This window comes from Nymphaea colorata, chromosome 7 (genome assembly GCF_008831285.2).
Source record: "Nymphaea colorata isolate Beijing-Zhang1983 chromosome 7, ASM883128v2, whole genome shotgun sequence".
NCBI lineage: Eukaryota > Viridiplantae > Streptophyta > Magnoliopsida > Nymphaeales > Nymphaeaceae > Nymphaea > Nymphaea colorata.
Genome location: NC_045144.1, coordinates 19,918,345 through 19,931,427, shown reverse-complemented (window position 1 = coordinate 19,931,427; position 13,083 = coordinate 19,918,345). Strand labels below are relative to the sequence as shown.

Here is a 13,083-nt window from a genome sequence, read left to right as displayed (position 1 = left end):
GTGAAAGAGCTTGGTCAAAACTTACTGATCAGCTTCTGCAAATATTCGGGATATCAAGGTAGGAGTTTATATCTTTGATGAAGATGAACTCTAAGCCCCATCAGAACAAGACCATGAGGAAACTTGAACTCAAGCAGCAGAATGGCAGTAGAGACATGATGCAGATATCGACACCCTTTCACGTTCCATTCACACCACCTGCGGTCACAAATTCTAAAACTTCCGCCCAACTATTGAACTTTTTTAGTATTCATAGAATACTATTTGTGCAACCAAGCTGAAGTGTTTCAAGGGCTGATTTCAAGAGTTTAATATCTGGAAACTTAGTTGAAGCAACTTACGTTTTTTAAAGAATCTACAGGTTTGAGTTTCAGAACGCCAGTGCATAAATTTGAGTAAAAATGCGTTCCAATCCTTAGGAGAATTCTTTTGCAGGAGGTAGAGGTGGTAAGTTGTAAGACCTCATTTGAGGATCCGCTCACACACACATAATATATGACGAACCGCGCTGCAAGTGCTAACAATTGAGATAGGAATACAAACGGCTAGTTTAAGCACAAACATAGGAGAGCCAAAAAAGGAGCCGGACTAAGGTGCCCTGACTTGTCTCTTATAAACATATAAGATCTTTGCAGGACAAATTACATCACAATATGTTCTATTCTTACAAGAGCGCCCATCGCCTCAGATCAATTAAACGACTTCTGGAAAAAAATTGATCTAGACAGGCTTCATTACACCACCAAGTGAACCGTGGACAAGCAAAACTGATGAAATAAAATTGCAGTACTGCACATCAGTTAGCTCACTTGGTGATTTCACACGAGGAGAGGAGAATGGCCCATGGTTTCCAATCAAAGGAAATAATCAGGTGCAGGTTTTCTGGAAGGAACTCCTCTTGATTCCTGCATACAACCAGCAGCAAAATCAAAAGTCGGTACAAGAAAAATAGAAAAAAGTGACAGCAATAAGATCCAAGATTGGAACAAACATGAGGAGCAGCCTCAAAGACACGAAACTGCTTGTTTAGGTTCTCATCCAACTCCAGAATGGCAGCCACATTTCCGCATCTGAGAAAACAATGATGAATCATAAAATTGTCTCTGTTCAATATTGATAGATTAACTGGGATACGAGAAAAAGAGAAAAATACCTGTAACAGTAATTGGGTGCAGACCACACTGTGACAATTTGGTTATTAAACATCCATTTATAGCCCTCCATTACCAACTGATGAGCACGACAGATGTAATCAATCTTATTTGTATAATTAAACATGCTGACAACATTGCCACCAAACAAGAACCCAGCACCTCGAGGACTTAGACCCCAACCATCAACTATGTCTTCAGGGTCTGACCATAGTAGGTCACACATTGCTCCATCATGAGGAACTTCCTGCTTCCGGTCAATCTTCCTAATCTGAATCGAAGAATAAATATTGGTTATAAAAGTTAATGAGCAATGCCTTCACTCAGTGACGGGGACAGAGAAGGACCTGATCTATTGTAGTAACTGATGGAGAAAGGCCACCGTGAACACTAAAAACACGATTTTCAATGAGTGCTGACAAACTGTTACAAAGCATTGGGAATGAATTAGTCAACAGTTGAGAAGGTATGGGCAATGTATGGACGAAGCACAAGGTTAAAGCATGGATTTTAGCCTGAATATACTAATTTTATTTAAAGACTAGCAAGTCAATCCAGATAAGACTCCTCATATGTCACCAGGTGAGATGCTTCATCACATAATCCTCAAGTTACAAAAGTAATTATTGTGAAGTGAAGACAAACTATGCCATGTGAATGCAGATTCACACAAGCATGGAGCAATTTTGAAAAAACTTGGAAAGAGACACAACATATACATAAGAGAATTCAAACCTGGCGTATGCTGGATGATGCCAGATGGTTAAAAATTAAAAATTTGTTAATGAAAGCACAGTAAACCATCATTAAAAGCACCATGAACCATCACTAGTGCTCATGCAATTTTTCATTTGTAACCATCCAGCGACTTTCGATTATATATATATATATATGAGAGAGAGAGAGGGAGGGAGGGAGAAAGAGGTCAAGAATATAAAGGAAAGCTAAACAACAAGTAGGTATTTCATAATCAACGTACTACAACAATATATACAGTTAAATAAAATTAAGAGAGAAGGATAATGACCAGATCAAAACAACACTAAAAGTCAGACCAAGTTGGGTAAATATAAAGCTGGATAGGGAAGAGCAGAGGACGCTTGGACCACACAAACACAATTTTGATTATGCCCATAACCACACCCAGGTCCCAAGTGTCAACATGGGTGTGGATGTTCCTTGGGGGTGCATGTGACATAGGAGATAAATTATCAATGTTTATGTTTGTTATTAGAGCTCAATTATTTAGTTGTTCTGTTTATTTTATTGGTTTTTCAGCAACAAAGGTCTAGCAATCTGAGAGTTTTATCACAAGATTGCCCATGATGGAACAAGTACAAAGCAAAATATGAGCTTCAGTTGGTGATAGAAAAGTTCCATTAAGGCACTGATTTCCACTCATGTTGCCTTTTGGATGCTTTTCCCCTTCAATGAATAGACCAGGACTCCCAGACGCATCTATCCTTGACAGATATTAATAGCCTTTTAAGCTGCCATTTCCTTGATGAAAGGAGCAGGACTAAAACAAGTGCCCTAAGCAATCAGACACTTTGGATGATTATGAAGCTACAAAAAGTTCTCTTTTCAAACATGTATTGTTCTTCAAAGTGATAAATTATTTAGCTTTGGTGATTTCCCAACTTTTCTCACCCATAACCCAATTAGTTGCGCCAAGACAGCCAAATCAAGCGACAATTTGACTGAACTGGTGACTCTTCGAGTGTGATAAGTGAAAGTTCTCAGGAAGTGCAAGTCTTGTCCAATTTCCCTTGCCCATCTCCCCGGCAGGTTATAAGCACACCTAATTAACAGACTCATTAAACAACTCACTAATTTAAAACAGGGTTTTGGCCCCATTCAGGCTTGCATTCCTGAGTTGGATCGCAACGAGGCTGGGGAACTGGTGGACACATCCAAGATTATGTTGCAGAGGGCTTTCCGTGATCAGGAATAGAAGACAAGGGCACTGCCTATCCAAATTGGCTATTATTGCCAGCAACATGCATTTAGCAGTCTGAGCAGGAGTGCATCTGTTAGCTACATGGTGTTGCACCTGCATGATCCAAGCCAAAGTAAGAAAACCGAGGTTAAAACAAAGGAAAACATAGCAAGCCGCCTAGTGTTATAGTACTGCTCTCCTTTAACTTATATATTGTTTTGACTTTGGCGTTCTTCCCAATAGAGCAAGTAAACCAGGTGATGCAACGTAACAACACATGCTCTCATATCATACCAGAACAACTGGGATAACAACGCTAACAGCTGATGACCCTCTACGGAGCAAGCAGAAATTATTGTGAGCTTCCTTTACCAAAAAAATACAATATGCCCTTTATCTGTTAAGCAGTTACCCGTTAACTTTTTGTAAGTGAAAAGCCATAATTTCTAGTGTAAACTAAAACGCGTGGATTTCCTCTTTCTAGGTACCCAAAGAATCAGACAATATGAAGGACCTATTAGTGTGACATTGGAAAATAAATGTTGACCACATCACCTGACCTTAAATAATCGAATATGTCAGTGCAATATCTCCAGACATTTACTGAACCATATTTGCGGAGGCACTCATCATAAAATCCATAAACCTGGCCAACAAAAGACTATATAAACCATCTAATCACTTGGCCCTTGTTTGGGAAAAAAATATTGTATGAAGCATGATCATCATCAAACCTGTGTGATCTGTCGGCTCTCATGGTTACCTCGAATAAGAGTTATTCTATCTGGATATCTCACCTGCATGAACTACCGATTAGTCCTCAAATGAAAGAAGACGAAAATGGATGGTCAGACAACATAAATGAATATATGGCTAACAGAAGTAACCCTCAGAAATTATGACTTTTGGAAACACCATTACCAAGAAAAAGCAGGCAAAAACCAAGTACAAACAACAAAGTACAAGTTCAAGAAACATTTTCAAAAACCAACTATGCAAGTTGTTGTTAAACATATCTATCAAAAAGAGGAAGATGAAATAAAAAAATACACTAATTAGTTCTTGGTATCCAGGTGCCATTTTAATGAAAGGGACTTGGTCAACCACATCATTGGAGCAAAATGTCAATGCAGCCTGAAACCAATACGTTTACCACATTTAGACCTATGAGAAATGTTCAGTAATTTTGTATTCAGGCTCAATACTGTGGACAAACCCAACAGCCTCAACATACAGGTGCCTGTCGAATGCAGGTACAAGAACTCTATCTGGAAACCTATTGACATTCAAAAGTTTTTACACTCCAACCAATAGCAACTAGTAAAACTAAAGAGCCAAAAACTTTAAGACCAAGAAGGCAAACAGTTTATGACTATCATATATCAACTCACTAATCTGATTCCTCATCAGAGGTTTATGTGTGAAGTCCAAGGACCTTCTAGGCTTAAGCAAAAAAATTTTAAGCAACTTGTCAGGAATTGGGTCATAACCAACTAGCTCGTGACTCCTGATTTAAGTCCATGAGGTCTCAAGATCAAGGCCCAGTGCAAGAGCTTGGGATTGCCTAATTTTGCCTTTCTAGTAAGTGTATCTATAATCAATGTTGAAAACTTGCTGAGTCAACTTGACTTGGCTCCCTAACGGGTCAAACCTAGCAGGTAGACTCGTTGATGTCTAAAACTCAGGTGACTGACCCAAACTCATCTGACTCGGACAAGTCTCTAATCTCGAGCATGTTTAGTTGTTTTTCTTTTACTAAACGTTGTGAGTTTCAGTCGGCAAGAAGTCACACATCGTAAACTTGATCAGTTACATGTGAAAACTAATAAATGGCAAGCAGGTATAAAGAAGCATAACTGATGTCTTTTAGTAAATTGAACAAGAAATATAAGATGAAACACAAATGGCTGAGTTCCTTTGTTGTTCTTCAACCATTAGGGCTTTGAAAGGGGTAATCTTCTCAAAACCCAACTTCATCCTCCCCGCGATCTCAGGCATAGCAGTGATTCAGATGACTTTGTTGGCATTTCACATCTAAAGTACGCTTTGTTTTCCATCTGACTCTGTTCAATTTTTTTTTCTTTTCATCCTTTTCGATCAATTAGCTCTCTCTTTCTCTCATGTCTGGCCACTTCATCCAAGACTTTTTCATTCTCATTTTCCAACCATGTTCCCCGCACCTCTTTCTCTGGCCCCTTCGTCCAACCCTTTTTCAGTCCCTCTCCCTCCTTCTTGATAGCCTTGGTCAAGACAAGAGAGATATATAAAATGTAAACAAGGTTTTGGTTTCATTCCAAAAGTTTGTAGGGCTGAAACTGAACGCACAGAACAAGACGTATGTTGAAAATATATATTTAACAATAGTTGACAAAACTTGGCCCGGGTCACCGAGTGACTCGCCAAGTCACGAGTCGATAAAGGATGAGTCGAGTCCCCAAGTTATCGGTCCCCGAGTTATCGGGTTTTAAAACATTGTTTGTAATAACGTTTGGTTTCCTTGTGTTAGTAGTGGACCCGAAGGTCCACACCAAGTTCATCTCTTTATGTTTCTTTTACTCGTCTTTTGTTTGTTAGACTTAAAATGGATAGAGTGGATGAGGAGGGACTAAATAAACCTGATAACTGAGTTCAAACACTATATAGTCGATCATTTAGGGATTAAATCCTTAGTAATGAAATATCATTTGAAGCTGATCTTCGAGTTTGCAGAGTGCGTGAGTCTGGGTTAGCAGCTGCTACCACCTTGGTTGAAACAAAACAAAGCACTCATTATTTTTACAAGCTTCAACCACTTTTATGGACATATATAAGATTTTTTGTGAGAAGAGATGCTTCAAAGTTTTGTGATTTGTGAATTATTCAATTTTTTGCCTTAATAAGTAATATCATCATATAGTTAAGGCAAAGAATACTTTAGTCAAATCCAAGAACTATGTCAATAGTTGCATTAATGAGACTTCAGCTGCTAGCGTAGTTAGCAAATGGCCAAAACCATCTCATGTTGACAAGTATACAGCCCAACGAAGCCCCTAAATTTGAAAGTATTTAGTGCAATACAAAGCCATTTTATCTAGAGGACGAAGAGAAGACTGAAGCAGCAGCCTCAACTCCAAAAACTCTAAACATAGTCTGAGACTCTGAGGTTCAAACAAGCTTGATTCCTTTTCTAGGAATACAACATAAGCAATTTGAACTCTGCGAAATAATAAAATTTTTATCTTTTTGAAATTACATGTTATATGGTGCTCTAGAGTGTGCTAGTTCATACTCGCTTGATCTTGAAGTCTACCTCTCACTATGGAAGCAGATTACGGGATTCCTCCAGAAACATATCTGTGTATTCTCAAACCACCACCACATTATTAATAAGGATGATGCCACCAACTACTTGTAGACTTTGGAGGATTTTGAAAAACCACAATTTCAAAGAAGGGATGTACAGAAAACCTACATTAATAGTGCACTAATCTCCAGGCCGGCAATGTTCATTGAGATACCAAGATCATGCAACAAGCAAAATTCGGAATTAAAATATCAAAACCATAATTAATGCATAGAGAAAAGCATGAGAACCAGAGCCTATATAACCAAATTTGCTAATGAATATCCAGCTAACCGACTCCCATAAAGAAAAAAAGTGGTGACTATTACATCAGATCTAAATAAAGCAACATCATATAAGAAAATTTTGGTAACTAAATTATCAAAACAAATAATAAATATATAACGTTAATTAAGTAAAATATAGTCTGTCCATTGCACGTGACATACATGATAATAAACCAATCTTCAGTATGTTATCTAAGAAGTTATAATTAAAGATACTAGTCTAATAAAAGAAATGAGGGTGAAAACAGAAGGGAGCCAAAAAATTGACCCCAAATGAAAATGAAAAGACACAAAATATTGACCACTTGTCAACTTTATACATGATGTCATCTCTGCTTCAACTGGTTATCTAAGGGTTGTTCAGCCATTTTATCCACTTTACGTCATTCTTCACAAATCCAATAGTATGAAAGGATACAAAATATTGAACATTATAAACTTCAAAAAAAGAAAAATTGATATCCAAATCAGGTTTTTGAAGAACCCCAAGATTAGTCTTAGTTTAATTGAGCTTGTACAACCCAATCTCAACATCAGATATTCATAAATTTTGTTATTCTTATATTTTGGACCATTTTCGTTCATATGTTAAATTAGATCTTGAAGAAATACTTAAATGTAACAACAGTAGTCAATCAATGTGACACACACATGAATATCTATACAGCAGAAATGTGTTTGCACAGGCACACACTCATGCACATGCAGAGGATCGTAAAAGAAAATATTGAAATAATAAATACATGAATAACATCTTGAATGGAAAAACCATGAAAATTATTGACCTTGACTGAATAATTAGATGAATAAAAGATTAAAACACATCAAAATTTGTTCCTGAACACCAAAAACATTTGTTTATAGACTTTGCAAAAAGTTGTTCAGCATAGGCATGAGTGTGAACTGTAGTATTTATGCCTATGTCATGTTGGTTCCTTGACGAGAAAATACTACACTAGCGCATTGAAACATTATTGCAAATCCAATAGCCATCTGTACCTTTAACAATAAATATATTTACTTGCTGCCCTTCAAACCTCTTTTTGCCCTTCCTCCCATTACATCCAGTTCTTCCAGTCATATGCTACCACTAAAAGATCTAACAAGCAATGGCGGACACATTTTTCTAATTAACAGAATCCTTTTTTCCAGATCAAAGCTGCAGCCATCTAAAGCTCTTTATGCAGAGCATAGCACAAATGAGCATCAGATAAATCTATTTATGTGATGTATTTCAAGCATGAAATACAAGAAAGTATAATGAGAATTTTTTTTTTATAGCAAGGACAGGACTATGGGTTCACTTTCACAGCAAGCTAATCTCACTGTAAACTTTTTGCACTTTCAGCCTGAAAATTTTAGATATTCACTGGCATCAACATCTTTCATTCTTTCCCAAATAGCTATCTGGACTGGCAGAAGCCATTTCCACGACATCAGATGAATTGATTGAATCGTCATAGACTCACAAACCTTTATTGCTGAGTTCTCATAAACTATTACCAATTAAAAACGTAAACTAGAGGAAACATGAAACTGAACTAGCAGAAGAAACAGATGATTTACAGCATAAATTAAAAAAGGATGCAACATAAGCACCAGATAGTAAACATATCACCATAAGGAAGAAATATATATATTTGAGACTGCATAGTTGCAGATGGTGAGTATATCTTAAAAGTCTTCAGAAGGCCATTTATGCAACTTTTCACGCCCAAAGAAGCAGGCAACCATGGACCACTTCGTAAATAAAGTTTCCAGAACATAACCAATAAAAAAAATACTGGTACTTCTTGATATGTCAGCTGCAAGTAAATGAAGAAAAGCATCTAATAACAGCATAATCTAGAAATTCAACTCTGCTGCAAAGAACAAGTTTTGTCTTTCTCTAAGAAACTTAATTCTGAATTGCACTACTTATAACAACAAATGCATCTAAAATTTACCTTCAATGCTAGCAGAAGCAGAAATGTTTCCACAGAGTAGAAACCTCTATCAACAAAATCTCCAAGAAATAAGTAATTGGTTTTAGGACAATCACCTCCGACTTTGAAAAGCTCCTTCATGTCATAAAATTGCCCATGGATGTCACCGCATATCTGGAGGCATGGAAGTAACCTCTAGTTACAAAAGAAAAGGAAAACACTGCAGACAGTGTTTTCAATAAGACAGAATTATAATGGAAAAATAATAGGATACTTTGTTTTGAAGAGTTTGAGTAACACCACAGTCTTGGGGAAACAAATGCATCCAAACAAGGAATAACAAGAAAAGTTAGGGACCTTCATAAAAACAAATTGTTACTACGGTCATTTTGATAAAGATACCAACTAAAAAACAGAATAACGATGTCCAGTACTCTGTGAATAACTTGTCCATCAGATGTATGAACTACGAATAGTATCACTCAAATCTTTCGAGCATAAAAAATCATGCTCAAAACCTAGAGTTTAGGTCACATAGGTACGGGTACGGGGAAGTAGTACGGATACGACGTTTTTGCCAATTTTGGTACGGCGGTACGACGATAATTATATATTTTTAATTCTAAAAAACGAAATTTATATCATCACATCATTAAGGCAATGTTCCTTTCATAGTTCTTACATAAAAAGAGACCAAGACAATGTTTTTTTTTTGTGGTTTGGATCGGTTCTAGGTCCAAACGTACCCAATCCCGTGGAGGAGCCCAGGTACCACTATGACCTACGTGACACAGATACGTGGGTTTAGCCCACGTAGCCGCTCCGACACGCCGACACAGGGATATAGGTACGGGACACGGGTGGGGACACGCCAAAAAATAAACTATTAATTTAATTTTTTTTTATTTTATCATTTTTTAGGGATTCATCCAATTATTTCCATGAACAATCATTTCAAATACTCAGCACTTTTGTGATAAACAAACTTTCTTACGAGATTGTAAGAGTGGACTATTAATTTAATGTTTTTTTTTTCATTTTATCATTTTTAAGAATATAAAATTTGTCGTATCCGCGTATCCAAAATTTTCAAAACTGTTGTGTCCGTACCCATATCGTACCTGCACCCATGTGACATAGACTGTGACTTAGCCTAGAGTTTGATCATATATCCATGATATTCAACATACATATAATTATATAAATATCAAGCCATGTGACAACATTCATGTATCTTCAGAGTTCAGACCATATGTCAAGTATATGCATCACAGCTATGAGCCTACTACTGTTGAGCTATTCAAAAAACATTTGTTTCACTATGACATGCACCAAGGTTATAGATGTCCAACTATGCAGCAAAGACTTGCATGCAAGAATAAACAAGAACCAGTGCATTGGTATATGTTGACAAAGCACCAATCTCAAAAACCAACATTTGCGGGCTGCAATTCAAAGGCACAAATATCAAGCAATCAAAGCCAATTCAACAAAAAATGGTAATTTCCTGCTGAGATAGCAGCAATCTCAACATCTGCTGAAGAGTACACATATCAAGCAATGTAAAAAATGTTTACGCCCAACACAAAACAACGATTGGTAATACTTCCTGAGAAACACCCAGCTCAATTTTATGAAGGGTTGCACGAATGCCCATCACAAAATGGAATCTTTATGTGGATACAGAGCAAACATACTGCAGTTTAGCCCACTAGAGGATTATGACCCTTCACTCATGCTTTCGGAAGCAGGAACTCACTAACAGAACAAAAGTCAACAAAAATCTCCATTGAAAGCGCATTTCCAGATATTTCAGGACATGATACGACACAAACAATGTGTATGCTCCATCTACGGAACCAACCCATAGGTCTAGAAACAGCCTATAGAAAGCAACGAAATCTAGCGGGAGAAAAGGCAGCACGTAATCAACTAGAACACCATTGGGCAAGCCCGGAATTCATCCCCTCTATTAACACTTACAAGGAAAAATTCGGCACCACTAACTGCAGGCTGGCGTTTGTTTTAATTCGAGTGCCCAAATGCCCAGATGACCAGATGCCCAAATGCCATGAACAAATGAATAACAACATCAACAAGCGCATTTTTTGCAATCTGAAGAGCAGAGCACAATATCAAGACAAACACGCAAAATCCCCTCCACAAATGCCCCAAACAGTATAAAATGTTTAAAATAGAAGAATAAGCCTCCTCATCTGTCCATGCCCAATAAGAACAAAAAGCAAACGGTTAAACGAAGTAACGGGAAGAGGAGCAGCGAATGGCGCCTCCACTTGATGGACACACATAAAGGACGGGGAGGGGCAGAAGAAGACATCGGTGTCCGAGGTGATGCGTGAATCAAACAAACAGAAAACACAGAAAGAAGAAAAAAAACGCGGAGTAAGGAAGCGTACGGTGACCGGGGCGTCGACTCTCTGGAGGTTGCCTTCCTCGACCAAGATCTCCATGGCCTTGAGGCAGAGGGCCTTCACCTCCGACTCCTTGAGGGGCTCGCATCTCTTCAGCTGCTCGATCTGCCTGTCTAGGTCTGACATCCTCCCCCTCTCTCTCCCCCCCTCTCCGTCTCTCCCTATCGCCCTCCCTTCTCTTCGTTCTCCCTGTCAAGTTTTATGTTTTTCCCCCTCAAACCGTTTCACTTTTTCCTTTCTCCCTCTTCGCCGTCGCCCACACCTGTAACAGCCGTCGCCGCTTTTTTTTACGTTACTTTCAAAATTACGTAGAATGGAACGACAATGAGGTGTTCCTCTCGGTGCTGAAATATCAAACTAACGCCACAAGTAGTTTTTTTCGGCGAAATTTTGAATCAAACGAGTGATTTATAATATCCATTAATTTGAATCTCATTCAATAAAGTTCAGTCAATATTTTCAACTCTTGTTTAATAGGTTTAAATGTTTTTAACCTATTTGTACTTGCTCGTCTCAACTTCCAACCCTCGTTTTCTGCGCGCCGTCCTTTTCTTTACAATAAATAATTAATCATCAGATCAATTGCTTTTTGAACATGACATTTCTTACAAGAACTTATACTCTCGCTCTCTCCCTATCTCCCTATGTAATATATCCTATTTCTTATGTATCAATATGTTGGTACTTTCCAAACAAGCTATCTTTTCTATGGTCCCGATTTTTTTTGAGCAAGATTTGTAGCCATTAGAATTGAAGGATAAATAGAATACCCGGTCTCTAACAATTCAAAAGTTCAGAAAAAAAAGTTGCAGGTAAACATGAGTGATTGATTAGCTTGGCCTAACTCAAAAATCTGAAAAGACAATGGAACTGGTTGGTTTTGAATTAAAGTTTACAAATTAGGATTCATTCGGATCGATTTAGCTAATTATACATCTTACTAGGAAATTTGAATTCGATCCGTTTTCATGCCTTAAAAAAATTCATTAACAAATTGCTGAAAAAGTCATCTTAGGGTTCACCTTTAAATCGTCAAAACATTAAATTCATATATGATTTTATAAGGTTTGAAGTTTTGAACAACCTGAAAATGTGAAATTTTAATGATTTAGAAAGTACCCAAAATCTGTTATTTCATAGGAAAACTGGGGCTAAGTACACCACTTGCCAAATCATGCTAATTTCAATGGAAATTACTAACTCATACAAGTGATTATTAGTTGAATTGTAGAAAGTAGTATAGATGTGTCTATTTCTAAGTTGTCTGATCATAACATATCACTCAAGAAAGATGAAATTATGAAACTCATCAATGTCTACTGTGTGACGGTGGTATTCTGAGAAGTCAAGAGGTTCCAAACCAAAAGGTACAGGCATGTGCTCTTGGACAGTAACCATAAACGTGATTCTGTGAAAAAGATTTATCTCAGAATCTATGAATTTTTTGCAGTATTTTTCTTGACCATATGTTATGGCAATGAACCTGGTTCGCACATGGGGGTGCTACGTGTTGGAGAGCAACTGTTGGCACAACATGAACCAGAATAGCCTGGTCTCTCAGCCTAATAGTGGTTTATTTCCCTTCACTGTCGGCCAAAAAAGAGATCAGAAGAAGGTGAATGAAATAAGCAACAGATAAGAACCGTCCATTCTTTCTGCAACAAGATAAACTCATGGTCCCATTGAGATTACAAGAATGCATTTGATAATAGATACACTGTTAGTATTTTATTAAGGTCTTTTGCTTCCGTTTCCAAATGCCGACTAAGAAGACTGTCATAATTCAATGTTACATCAATCTGCCCGAGTCACTGAACAGATTCGTAGAATACCAAAGGCAATGTTCCTATTTTAAACATGTAAATGAAATTTTATAAGGTTGTAAAATTAGTGGCTTGAACATTTTCTTTTAAGACTCACTTGACATGAAAAAAAAAAAACATGATTTTTATGTACTCTGTTTAAACATGAAAATAATATTAGAACAGAATATTAATTTTCCCAAAAATTGTTAAAACATACGGCCA

At 37.3% G+C, this 13,083-nt stretch overlaps 1 protein-coding gene across 2 annotated transcripts; it reads right to left on the bottom strand.

The window, feature by feature from the left end:
• Window positions 1–565: 565 nt before the first annotated feature.
• On the bottom strand, window positions 566–11,264 carry LOC116257474 (serine/threonine-protein phosphatase PP-X isozyme 2). 2 transcript variants are annotated; one of them, XM_031634255.2, is made up of 8 exons: window positions 11,042–11,260; window positions 8,646–8,798; window positions 3,825–3,887; window positions 3,651–3,736; window positions 1,499–1,574; window positions 1,154–1,422; window positions 992–1,070; window positions 566–905 (listed from the first exon to the last, which is right to left on the bottom strand). In XM_031634255.2, exons 1-8 carry the CDS (start codon window positions 11,180–11,182, stop codon window positions 855–857), a joined length of 918 nt encoding a protein of 305 aa, XP_031490115.1. In that variant the 5' UTR covers window positions 11,183–11,260; the 3' UTR covers window positions 566–854. The 2 variants fall into 2 exon arrangements, with proteins under 2 accessions (XP_031490115.1, XP_031490116.1); XM_031634256.2 differs by lacking the exons at window positions 566–905; window positions 992–1,070; window positions 1,154–1,422; window positions 1,499–1,574 and adding an exon at window positions 3,051–3,204 and having other exon boundaries at window positions 11,042–11,264.
• Window positions 11,265–13,083: the final 1,819 nt, after the last annotated feature.

Excerpts from the sequence above, each read along its gene's own strand:
- LOC116257474 (XM_031634255.2), bottom strand. The coding sequence starts at position 11,182 with ATGTCAGACCTAGACAGGCAGATCGAGCAGCTGAAGAGATGCGAGCCC. Across the intron at positions 8,799-11,041 it reads GAGTCGACGCCCCGGTCACC|ATATGCGGTGACATCCATGG; the intron begins GTACGCTTCCTT and ends CCATGCCTCCAG. Across the intron at positions 3,888-8,645 it reads TGCTTCTGCTAGCATTGAAG|GTGAGATATCCAGATAGAAT; the intron begins GTAAATTTTAGA and ends TAGTTCATGCAG.